General features: G+C 46.5%; 3 protein-coding genes across 5 annotated transcripts in view; 2 read left to right on the plus strand and 1 right to left on the minus strand.

Moving 5' to 3' along the window:
• Positions 1-325: 325 nt before the first annotated feature.
• cdc26 (cell division cycle 26 homolog) lies at positions 326-1776 on the minus strand. 2 transcript variants are annotated; one of them, XM_063890071.1, is made up of 3 exons: positions 1155-1776; positions 769-857; positions 326-545 (listed from the first exon to the last, which is right to left on the minus strand). In XM_063890071.1, exons 2-3 carry the CDS (start codon positions 847-849, stop codon positions 348-350), a joined length of 279 nt encoding a protein of 92 aa, XP_063746141.1. In that variant the 5' UTR covers positions 850-857; positions 1155-1776; the 3' UTR covers positions 326-347. The 2 variants fall into 2 exon arrangements, with proteins under 2 accessions (XP_063746141.1, XP_063746140.1); XM_063890070.1 differs by having other exon boundaries at positions 769-849; positions 1155-1690.
• On the plus strand, positions 880-7724 carry prpf4 (pre-mRNA splicing tri-snRNP complex factor PRPF4). 2 transcript variants are annotated; one of them, XM_063890068.1, is made up of 16 exons: positions 880-1354; positions 2339-2485; positions 4291-4475; positions 4567-4753; positions 5004-5091; positions 5180-5259; positions 5371-5464; positions 5572-5666; positions 5774-5832; positions 6039-6162; positions 6383-6472; positions 6552-6674; positions 6762-6869; positions 7031-7149; positions 7226-7332; positions 7415-7724. In XM_063890068.1, exons 3-16 carry the CDS (start codon positions 4319-4321, stop codon positions 7499-7501), a joined length of 1518 nt encoding a protein of 505 aa, XP_063746138.1. In that variant the 5' UTR covers positions 880-1354; positions 2339-2485; positions 4291-4318; the 3' UTR covers positions 7502-7724. The 2 variants fall into 2 exon arrangements, with proteins under 2 accessions (XP_063746138.1, XP_063746137.1); XM_063890067.1 differs by lacking the exon at positions 2339-2485 and having other exon boundaries at positions 881-1354.
• Positions 7725-9641: 1917 nt separating this feature from the next.
• The window catches only part of atp6v1g1 (ATPase H+ transporting V1 subunit G1), a 2396-nt gene continuing 480 nt past the window's right edge, over positions 9642-11557 (plus strand). Inside the window, exons 1-3 of the mRNA XM_063890069.1 lie at positions 9642-9898; positions 10737-10837; positions 11314-11557. The exon at positions 11314-11557 is cut by the window's right edge and continues 480 nt beyond it. Of these exons, the coding sequence (XP_063746139.1) occupies positions 9817-9898; positions 10737-10837; positions 11314-11487 (357 nt within the window). The 5' untranslated portion in view covers positions 9642-9816 and the 3' untranslated portion in view covers positions 11488-11557. The remainder of the gene's footprint in view (positions 9899-10736; positions 10838-11313) is intronic.

The raw sequence follows: 11557 nt of genomic DNA on the forward strand, positions 1-11557 counted from the left end.
CAGGTGTTACATGTTAGTGAGCCGTGGTGGTGGTGAAGTCTGTAGGGACTTGGCCTGGGAACCAGAAGGTCACCGATTCAGGTCGCTGAAAGACCACGTCTACCGAGGTGTCCCTGAGCAAGGCATCGCTCTCTACCCTGCTCCCCGGGCGCTGTACATATGGCCGCCGACTGCTCCCAACACTAGGATGGGTCAGATGCAGAATGTACATTTCCCCTCTGGGACCAGTAAGGGTTCCTTTGTGGGACCATTAAGGGCTCCTTCTCTTTTTCTATTCTATTCATAGTGACATCATTATGTTCCAGAAGTAAACAGGAAGTGAAACTTCTGAAGAAACATTTTATTTACTAAAACTGTAAACTTCCAAATAAGGTCGGCAGTGTTGCCGGTTTGGGGTGGGGCTTGTATCCAATTCGCTCGTTGATAAGCTCCGCCCTCCCCGCCGCTGTAGAGGAGGAGCCTGAAGCCCCGATGATGTCAACACTGATGACAGAGGCCCCGCCCACTCCACCTGACTCCGCCTCCTCTCGCTGACGCTTCTTTGCCTGGAGAAATACAAAGATAAATAAGATAAGATGTACCTTTATTAATCCCCGTGGGGGAATAATAACAAAATAAAAATATAGATCTGATAAAAGGTTATATTATAAATAGTTAAAGATGTTTTCATCAATGTATGAAAATCTCTGCTGACTCCTCTGGTCCCATGATGTCATGGTTCTGGGTCATGTGACTGATATTACTGTTCATATAGAAGTGTGACTGAACCTCCAGCTCCTTCTTCACGCTCTCAAACTCCTCGGTGTCGTCGATCTTCAGCTCCAGACGAGTCGGCTTCCTCCGTAACATCTTCAGATCTCACACACACACACACACACACACACACACACACACACACACACACACACACACACACACACACACACACACACACACACACCTCTTTAAGTATTGTACTAAAAAGTACAATAAGAAAACAAATAATAAACATCTCCCGCAGAAGAAAGAATAATAATTAAATAACAAACTAATAATAAATACAAATAAACCCTGGTTCATATGAACATTAGAAAGATGCTAAGCTAACATGCTAACGACTGTTAAGCAGTAAAACGTTAATTTTAACCAGAAACAGATCAAAGCTCCTCGCTCACCTTCAGGCTGCAGCTCCGACAGGTGTTTTTGACGTCTGACAGGTACCCTGACAGGTTAGACAGGTGAGATATCGCTGTTTTATATCCTCTCGTGTTATTGCTGCTAAGACTCCGTAAACCGGAAAAAGTACTTTTCCCCCGGAAGTAGTTGATGCGTTTGGATCACGTGGTTCGGGATCTCCGCTCCGTTTCTTCTTCAGGTAACAATTCTAACGTTGAAACATCAAACTAGGTTAAAGCACGTCTTTCTCACCTGTCTCTCACCTGTGTGTTACACGTGCAGATGTGCAGGAGTGGGTCACGTGAACTGTGGCGTAAAGAGACGCAGTGTTTCTGATGTTTGTGAGCTAATGCTAACGTTAGCATCACTGCGTTTGTCCTCAGAATCAGTTGTATATATTTACTTTATCTACTATGATCAGAATCTGTTTGACATGTAGATGTATTCATTAGAATCAGTCCCACAGGAGATGTACAGGCTTACAGCTGAAAGGGATAGCATCTGAACAACTAACTTATTAATACTAACAAGCTAGCATCTGAAGAGCTAACTTATTAATATAAAGAAGCTAGCATCCGAAGAGCCAATTTATTAATCCACAAACTGCTCTGTTCGTCATTAAACTGTGTTTTATTATAACCAGTGCGAGTAATCCCTTACTCTACTCCTTCCTGGTGAAAGTAACTGGTTACATAACCTTTGGATTACTCTGTAGCATCACCTGAGAGCCAATGAACTCCAGCACCAGGCCAGACCCCCTCTCTGAACACAGACCCCTCCTCCTCCGGCGCTGGAGCCGATAAGATCTGGTTTTTCGTGCTTCCACCGCAGCGGTGCCGGCTTTAAAGGGGCCATATTATGCTTCTTGGGGTTCTCCCTTTCCTGTAGTGTGTTATTTATGTCTGTGTGTAATAGGTCTGCAAAAGCTAAAATCCCAAAGTTCAGGCCAGAGGGAGATTCTCTCCCATATCCCTCCCCCCTGCCTTAAACGCCTCGATTGGATTCCTTTCTTTACTTCCTGGTTCAGTTCCGTATCACACTGACCTCACCGTGATACGGGACTGAATTCTAACCAATAGCAGCGCGAGCCACTCCCTAAAGCCGACCCGAGCGGAGGAGCCATGGCCAGGAGACGCTGCACTTTCGCTGCGAACCAAACCTTCCTTTGTTTTCCATACCTCAGGAAGAAGATGTGAAGAACAAGTGGCTGCTTTTGTTTTCACCACTATTCCCCTGGAGCAGAAACCCAAATGATGGTCGTGTTCTGAAGAACAAGAATTAGAGGATGAAACCCACAATTCTCCACATTTCAGTGAATTGTGGAGCTTTTGTAAGAGTTGATTTCACGCACACTGCTAGCCTCGGCAATTTGCAAGCTAGCGCTATCAACACTATGCTACCAGGCTTTCCGGCTCACCCTAACCCCTAACCCTCTAAAGCTCTATAGTTCGAAAGCTCTATAGTTCGAAAGCTCTATAGTTCTATAGTTCGAAAGCTCTATAGTTCGAAAGCTCTATAGTTCTATAGTTCGAAAGCTCTATAGTTCGAAAGCTCTATAGTTCTATAGTTCGAAAGCTCTATAGTTCTATAGTTCGAAAGCTCTATAATTCTAAAGCTCTATAGTTCGAAAGCTCTATAGTTCTATAGTTCGAAAGCTCTATAGCTCTATAGTTCGAAAGCTCTATAGTTCGAAAGCTCTATAGTTCTATAGTTCGAAAGCTCTATAGTTCTAGAGCTCTATAGTTCTATAGTTCGAAAGCTCTATAGTTCTAAGCTCTATAGTTCTAAAGCTCTATAGTTCTAAGCTCTATAGTTCTAAGCTCTATAGTTCTAAAGCTCTATAGTTCTAAAGCTCTATAGTTCTAAGCTCTATAGTTCTAAAGCTCTATAGTTCTAAAGCTCTATAGTTCTAAAGCTCTATAGCTCTATAGTTCTAAAGCTCTATAGTTCTAAAGCTCTATAGTTCTAAAGCTCTATAGCTCTATAGTTCTAAAGCTCTATAGCTCCATAGCTCTATAGCTCTATAGTTCTAAAGCTCTATAGCTCTATAGTTCTAAAGCTCTATAGTTCTAAAGCTCTATAGCTCTAAAGCTCTATAGTTCTAAAGCTCTATAGTTCTAAAGCTCTATAGCTCTATAGTTCTAAAGCTCTATAGCTCTATAGTTCTAAAGCTCTATAGCTCTATAGTTCTAAAGCTCTATAGCTCTATAGTTCTAAAGCTCTATAGCTCTATAGTCCTAAAGCTCTATAGCTCCATAGCTCTATAGTTCTAAAGCTCTATAGTTCTAAAGCTCTATAGTTCTAAAGCTCTATAGTTCTAAAGCTCTATAGCTCTATAGTTCTAAAGCTCTATAGCTCCATAGCTCTATAGTTCTAAAGCTCTATAGTTCTAAAGCTCTATAGTTCTAAAGCTCTATAGTTCTAAAGCTCTATAGTTCTAAAGCTCTATAGTTCTAAAGCTCTATAGTTCTAAAGCTCTATAGCTCTATAGTTCTAAAGCTCTATAGTTCTAAAGCTCTATAGTTCTAAAGCTCTATAGTTCTAAAGCTCTATAGCTCTATAGTTCTAAAGCTCTATAGTTCTAAAGCTCTATAGTTCTAAAGCTCTATAGTTCTAAAGCTCTATAGCTCTATAGTTCTAAAGCTCTATAGTTCTAAAGCTCTATAGTTCTAAAGCTCTATAGTTCTAAAGCTCTATATCTCTATAGTTCTAAAGCTCTATAGCTCCATAGCTCTATAGTTCTAAAGCTCTATAGTTCTAAAGCTCTATAGTTCTAAAGCTCTATAGTTCTAAAGCTCTATAGCTCTATAGTTCTAAAGCTCTATAGTTCTAAAGCTCTATAGTTCTAGAGCTCTATAGTTCTAAAGCTCTATAGCTCTATAGTTCTAAAGCTCTATAGTTCTAAAGCTCTATAGTTCTAGAGCTCTATAGTTCTAAAGCTCTATAGCTCTATAGTTCTAAAGCTCTATAGTTCTAAAGCTCTATAGCTCTATAGTTCTAAAGCTCTATAGTTCTAGAGCTCTATAGTTCTAAGTCATTATTCAGATGTACCCAGAAGTCTTGTCTGTGGGTCGACCGCTTTAACTGGTTTTCTTTATTTATTTATTGTTTGTCTCCATGTTGTTTTCTGTGCAGTTTTCCCAGCAGCCTCGGCGGTGTAACGATGTCTGACGATGATGATGCTCCGGTGATGAAGAGGAGTCGAGTTTACTATGGCAGCCTGGAGGAGAGAGAGAGGGAGAGGCTGGGGGGAGAGCGAGGGAGAGGGGGGGACGCCCTGAAAGCCGGCATCAAGGCAGGAAACATCAACATCTCCTCAGGTAGAAACAACAGTAGTATTATTATTTTATCAAGAAAACACCTGATCTACAGGCGTGTGTGTGAGACTACGTTTTTCATGATCCCCTACAGGAGAGACGATGGAGATGGAGGAGCGTGTCAGCGAGCATCAGCACGAGGCGCTGGCAGCGTTTGAGCGGCGGCGGCGAGCGCGGCAGATCACCGTCTCCACCGACGACGCCGAGGTGAAGGCCGGTCTCCGAGCGCTGGGAGAGCCAATCATATTGTTCGGAGAGGGACCAGCTGACCGCAGGGAGAGGTGGGGGAAAACTTTATTTAAGCAGGCGGCCTGGAACAGGAACACTAGAATGATGTGTGTGTGTGTGTGTGTGTGTGTGTGTGTGTGTGTGTGTGTGTGTGTGTGTGTGTGTGTGTGTGTGTGTGTGTGTGTGTGTGTGTGTGTGTGTGTGTGTGTGTGTGTGTGTGTGTGTGTGTGTGTGTGTGTGTGTGTGTGTGTGTGTGTGTGTGTGTGTGTGTGTGTGTGTGTGTGTGTGTGTGTGTGTTTTCAGACTAAGAGGAGTCCTCTCGGTGGTCGGACCTGACGCTCTGAAGAAATCCAGGCGAGAGGATGAGAGGAGCAAGAGGAGCCAGGAGGAGGTAAACAACAACAACAAGGTTTCCTGAACAGATCTGATAAAGTTTTAGAAAGAAAAAACACATGTCCTGTGTTTCTGACCAATCACAGTGCCAGCAGACCTGGTACCACGAAGGCTCTGCCTCCCTGAAAGATGCTCGCCTCTGGTTGGCCAAATACTCTCTGCCACGGTGAGTCAGCGACCAATCAGAGGGAGTGTGTGTGTGTAATTGTAACTAAATGTCTGTAGTATGGGAGGACTCTGATTGGCTGTGGCTCACCTGCTCTGATTGGTCCGTCAGGGCGATGAGGCGTCTGGAGGAGGCACGTGTTCAGAAGGATGTTGCCGAGGCGACCAGAGCGATCCGACAACAAGAGCAGCAAAAGAGCCTGAGGGTGAGAGCACCATGTCCTAAACATTACATATAACATATAACATATAACATGTTATATATACATGTTAAATGTTATTATATTAACATTATAACTTCTTCTCTTCTCAGAATCTGAATAATTTCTGCAGTCAGATCGGAGACGATCGTCCAATCAGCTTCTGCCATTTCAGCCCCGACTCTAAGATGCTCGCCACAGCCTCGTGGTACCAAGCCCCGCCCACTTTAGCATTAGCACATTGTTAGCATGACAGCAGCTATCCTTGAACACACAGTTGTGATGAAGCTAATGCTAATATGCTATCCCCCCCAGGAGCGGTCTGTGTAAGCTGTGGTCCGTCCCCGACTGCAGCCTGCTGCGCACTCTGAGAGGTGTGTGTGTGTGTGTGTGTGTGTGTGTGTGTGTGTGTGTGTGTGTGTGTGTGTGTGTGTGTGTGTGTGTGTGTGTGTGTGTGTGTGTGTGTGTGTGTGTGTGTGTGTGTGTGTGTGTGTGTGTGTGTGTGTGTGGTGTGTAACACATTTTCTGTTACTGTGAAGACACTCTGACTCCGCCCCCTCTGCTCTCTGATTGGCTGTAGGACACAATACCAACGTGGGCGCCATCGTGTTCCGCCCACAGGCCGGAGTCTCTCTGGACCAATCAGATGTCAGCTTAGCCTCCTGTGCTGGAGACGGCTCCGTGAAGCTGTGGAACCTCGAGAGGTAGGGGGGAACAGACAAGGAGAACAAGGCAGGAGGGGAAGAGGAGACGAGGAGAACGAGAGGGGAGGAGAGAAGTAGACGAAGGGGGAAGAGACAAGGAGACGAAGGGGGAAGGAGATGTGAAGTCCGTGCTGTAGTTCTTTTAAAGCCCCATATTAGCTTCTATTACCTGTCTGTCTCTCACATGTCTATCCCTCACCTGTCTGTCTGGTTGCCGTAGTGATGAGCCGGTGGCGGACATAGAGGGTCACAGTGAGAGAGTGTCTCGCGTCTCCTGGCATCCATCAGGGAGATTCCTGGGGACATCCAGGTAACACACACACACACACACACACACACACACACACACACACACACATATGTTTATACATATGTGTATGTGTGTGTAGCTATGACAAGTCGTGGCGTCTGTGGGACCTGGAGGTCCAGGAGGAGATCCTCCATCAGGAGGGTCACAGCAAAGGAGTCCATGACCTCAGCTTCCACCCCGACGGCTCGCTGGCTGCCACCGGGTACGACCTCAGTGACACAAATAGGAACTGTCATCAATATAATTAAGATATATAAGATATATAATGTTCTGCCTCTCGTCCAATCAGAGGGCTGGATTCGTTCGGCAGGGTGTGGGATCTTCGGACCGGACGCTGCGTCATGTTCCTGGAGGGACACCTGAAGGAGATCTACACCCTACACTTCTCCCCCAACGGGTCAGCCAATCACAGAGGAGCTCACTTTACACACAGCCAATCACAGAGCGGCTCACTGAAAGGCTTTGTTTTATAATAATGTTTAGGACTGAATTATTGATGTTTTTAATAAAGCGAATTCAATTCATTTTCTAATCAATTATATTTCTGGGTTCTCTCAGGCATCACCTGGCGACAGGAAGTGGAGACAACACCTGTAAGGTGTGGGAGCTGAGGAACAGGAAGTGTCTGTACACAGTCCCCGCCCACCAGAACCTGGTCTCTGCGGTCCGCTTCCAGCGTAAACACTCCTTCATTCCTCAGCTCTTTCTCTCCTATCCTTAATGTCTCTGAGGTCACTTCCTGTTTGTTTGCAGCCACAGACGGTCACTTCCTGTTGACCGGCGCCTACGACAACACGGCGAAGGTCTGGAGCCACCCGGGCTGGACGCCGCTGAAGACACTCGCCGGACACGAGGGGAAGGTAAGAACGCTGTGCTCTGATTGGTTTGTTCAGACGCTGCTGCTGCTGATTGGTCGGGACATTGACGTGTTTTCATCTCCAGGTGATGGGCGTCGACGTTTCCCCGGACGGGAAACTGATCGCGACGAGTTCATATGACCGCACCTTCAAACTGTGGCTGACCGAGTGATGTCGGCGGGGTGATGTCGGCGGGGTGATGTCGGCGGGGTGATGTCGGCACGGTGATGTCGGTGGGGTGATGTCATCGGGGAGATGTCGGCGGGGTGATGTCGGCGGGGTGATGTCGGCGGGGTGATGTCGGCGGGGTGATGTCAGGATTTTTTATTTTTACTGAAGTTGGTAAAAATGTCAGTTGAGTGTTTTTGTTTTTGAATAAAAAGTGAACATGTTGACGGTTGTTCTTTAATAAAAGGTAAAGGTGTGCAGAGCGATGTTTCCTGAAGGAGGAACACCTGTAAATATTAGTCAGAGCTTTATTAATTGATAGGTGTTTAGTTCCTGCAGCAGGCTAACCAGGAGGTAGAAATAAAGACAGAAAATATTTATTGAAAGTATATTTTCTTTATTATGACATCAAGACATTTTACGTTTATATAGCTCTGAGATAAAGCGTTCACACCAGAGGCTCATACAGTTAGACATAAGAAATCAAAAGGAGAATAAAATAAATTATTAAAATAATCATAGGCGTGAGTCTGACCCCGGGCAGGACCTCTTCCTCCTGGCTCTCTCTTCAGCACCACTGACGGTGACGGGTCTCCGGTCCAAACTGCTCCCCCTGGTTCACCAGAAACACCAGAAACAAAGGGACAACAGTCCTCCAGATTTGACATGTTCAATTCTTTGTGCTATTTACAAAATGATATTAATAATGATCCTAATGCAAAGTGGGGGGGACATGTCCCCAGTGTCCCCAGTATAAAGGACACCTATAGAAATAAAGATGTATAGAGGAACAGCAGGATTAATGAAGTAAAATCTGAACTCTTTATTATGATTACTTACCTCCAGAGTTGGGTGTAACGCGTTACAAAAGTAAGGAGTCACAGTAATGCATTACTTGTTGCTGTAACGCAGTAATATAACGCAGTACTTCTGAAATGTGGGTAATATAATACCTGTTACCTCTCAGTAACAGTTACATCACATTTTAAATGATGTGGTGTTTAGTTTCTAAGAACTCACAAACATCACGAGACATTCCGACACCCGAGAAACAACTGCAGTGGAATAGTAACTAAGTGAGCCGGTTTCCTATTGGTTCAGAGGGCTGCAGGAACAGGCTCACCATGCAGAGCTGCAGGAACAGACTCACCATGCAGAGCTGCAGGAACAGACTCACCATGCAGAGCTGCAGGAACAGACTCACCATGCAGAGCTGCAGGAACAGACTCACCATGCAGAGCTGCAGGAACAGACTCACCATGCAGAGCTGCAGGCTCACCATGCAGAGCTGCAGACTCACCATGCAGAGCTGCAGGCTCACCATGCAGAGCTGCAGACTCACCATGCAGAGCTGCAGGCTCACAGTGCAGAGCTGCAGACTCACCATGCAGAGCTGCAGGCTCACATGCAGAGCTGCAGACTCACCATGCAGAGCTGCAGGCTCACAGTGCAGAGCTGCAGGCTCACAGTGCAGAGCTGCAGGCTGAAGCAACAGAAGGTCTCTCTCTCTGGGTCTGCTGCTTGAACCCTGAGACCTTCAGAGCCTCGTGGCAGAGTGTTGAAGATCTGCAGCCTCTGTCCTCTGTGGAATCTCCAGCTTTTAGAAAGCTTGTCAGCCAAATCCCCGTTAACTCACCAATGAGCAGGTGAGCTAACGCTGCATAGAGACTGGTTCCTATCCAGCAGGTCACAGGGCCGTGCAGAGGCTCCACTCACATGTTATTAATGACACACAGAGACGTCACGGTACCGGTATTACATATTATCCAGCCCACTGAAACGGAGCAGCAGTTTAACCTCTAGCTCTTCCCTCATGTTCAGCATGTACTGCCAGATAGAGAGCTTTAATTACTGAGCTGCAGTAAACTACATGTTAGCATTTAAAGACAAACTTTAGAGGTTATTCTGGTGAGAGTGACTCAGAGTAACTCAGAGTAGAGTAATGCATCACAGTTCAGAGACAGTGATGATGTAATGTTCCTTATTACTTTAAGAAGACAGGAGTAAGGAACATGTACTGGATTACATGCTGGAAGTTACTTGCCCAACACTGATTACAGCGTCACAGTCAAAGGGATCCAGCAGGTAAAAGCCATGACATAATAAAGATAGACCAACTTAGAAAAGCTCTATGAACAGAAGGCTGTATACAAACAAACAGCAGGGGGCGGAACGCGCCTTTAAAACCACCGAAGAAGACGCTCGTGACAGAATCACGTGACTTGCTTCGTGATCAGCTGACAGTCAGACAGGATCCTTCGACCTTCATCTGAACCTCATCTTTATCCTCCTCTCAGAACCAGAACTAGACCCGGTATCATGGCCAGTCAGTCTCAAGGGATCCAGCAGCTGCTGCAGGCCGAGAAGAGAGCCGCCGAGAAGGTGGCCGAGGCCCGCAAGCGTGAGTACACAACCGGCGAGAGAGGGGTAGAGAGGGACCGAGGCCCGGGTAAAGAGAGGGACCGAGGCCCGGGTAAAGAGAGGGACCGAGGCCCGGGTAGAGAGAGGGACCGAGCCCCGGGTAAAGAGAGGGACCGAGGCCCGGGTAGAGAGAGGGACCGAGTCCAGCAAGCGTGAGTACACAACCGGGGAGAGAGGGATAGAGAGGGGCCGAGGCCCGGGAGCTGCGGAGGTCCTGTGAGGAGAGAGAAACACTAACAGACGTGTGCCTGGTGCTCTGGTGCGCTGGTGCTCTGGTGCTCTGGTGCGCTGGTGCTCTGGTGCTCTGGTGCGCTGGTGCCTGGTCCTCTGGTGCGCTGGTGCCTGGTCCTCTGCTTTAAACACTTTAAAAAACATTTAATTAAACCAGAACCGGGGACATTTTCAGAATAACTAACTTCCTCTTTTCCTCGCGTTTGAAAAGCTCTGTTATTGAAATAGTGTGTCGTTGTGAGTCACGTGATGCCCGCAGCTCTCTTTATTTAATTCCAAATGTTAAACACAGAGAGCAGCTGACCGATCATGTGACCCTGTTACAGATATTTTAAACATGAGTTTCTTTGTTAGTCACGTGCTCATAATGAGTCACAGTTGAGGGCTCTGATTGGATCAGTGGACAGAATAACAGAAACACCTCCAGTTCCCATCTTCACATTCAATCTGGTCCTGGGGTTAGGGTCTATAGTTATGAAGCTGTACACAAAATAAATCAAGTGTTTCCTGTCTGAGGGTAAAGTTTAAATCTCATGTTTCTCACATAATACCTGATGCTCATTAATAATGATGTTTGCTGTCTCTAGGTAAGAACCGGCGTCTGAAGCAGGCGAAGGAGGAGGCTCAGGCGGAGATCGAACAGTACCGCCTGCAGAGGGAGAAGGAGTTCAAGACCAAGGAGGCGGCGGTAACACGCATATCAATACACACAGTATATTAATATGCATAATACACAGGGGATTTAAAATACAGCACGAGGCGCTAACGTCACGTCTGGTCGAAATTAAGCCCCGCCCACTTTCAGGTGAAGATCCCGCATTAAAATAACAGTGTCTTCAGGTCTTAAAGCGGCTGAGTCAGATATCGCACCTCCAACAACAAATAAATCCAGAGCTCCGGTTTCTTTACTTCCTCTCCAGAAGAAAGGAGCGTAAAGGAAAAAAAGGATGTCATTCAGAAATCTCAGTCTGTCAGCCTGCTGCCTGCCACCCCTCCCCCAGCAGACCCACCGGACATCCATCCCCTATTTATTCTCCGTAACAGAGAACACATTTGTTTCCCTTCAACATAAAGATTATGTTTTAGTTAATAAATAGTTTAATGTCTCTTATTATCCGGTCAGTTGCTGTTTCTCATTTATTTGTATAACCCCCCTCCCCCAAGGCCCTTGGTTCCCATGGCAACAGCGCAGTGGAGGTGGACCGGGACACGGTGGAGCGGATGGGTCTGATCCAGACCAGTTACCGAGGCAACCGGGAGGCGGTGCTGGGCGACCTACTGCGGCGCGTCTGTGACATCACACCCGAGTTCCACGCCAACTACCGCGTGGCCGGGTAAAGGGGCGCTGCCAGGAGGCGGAGGGGGCAGGGCCAGGAGTCCGGACCTTAGCAGCATTAGCTTTGTTAGC

Source organism: Eleginops maclovinus, chromosome 8 (assembly GCF_036324505.1).
Source record: "Eleginops maclovinus isolate JMC-PN-2008 ecotype Puerto Natales chromosome 8, JC_Emac_rtc_rv5, whole genome shotgun sequence".
NCBI classification, from domain to species: domain Eukaryota; kingdom Metazoa; phylum Chordata; class Actinopteri; order Perciformes; family Eleginopidae; genus Eleginops; species Eleginops maclovinus.

Coding starts and splice junctions, on each gene's coding strand:
- prpf4 (XM_063890068.1), top strand. CDS start 4,319: ATGTCTGACGATGATGATGCTCCGGTGATGAAGAGGAGTCGAGTTTAC. Junction 5,833..6,038: donor CCTGCTGCGCACTCTGAGAG/GTGTGTGTGTGT, acceptor GATTGGCTGTAG/GACACAATACCAACGTGGGC. Junction 7,333..7,414: donor TCGCCGGACACGAGGGGAAG/GTAAGAACGCTG, acceptor TTTCATCTCCAG/GTGATGGGCGTCGACGTTTC.
- cdc26 (XM_063890071.1), bottom strand. CDS start 849: ATGTTACGGAGGAAGCCGACTCGTCTGGAGCTGAAGATCGACGACACC. Junction 546..768: donor GCGTGAAGAAGGAGCTGGAG/GTTCAGTCACAC, acceptor GTATTTCTCCAG/GCAAAGAAGCGTCAGCGAGA.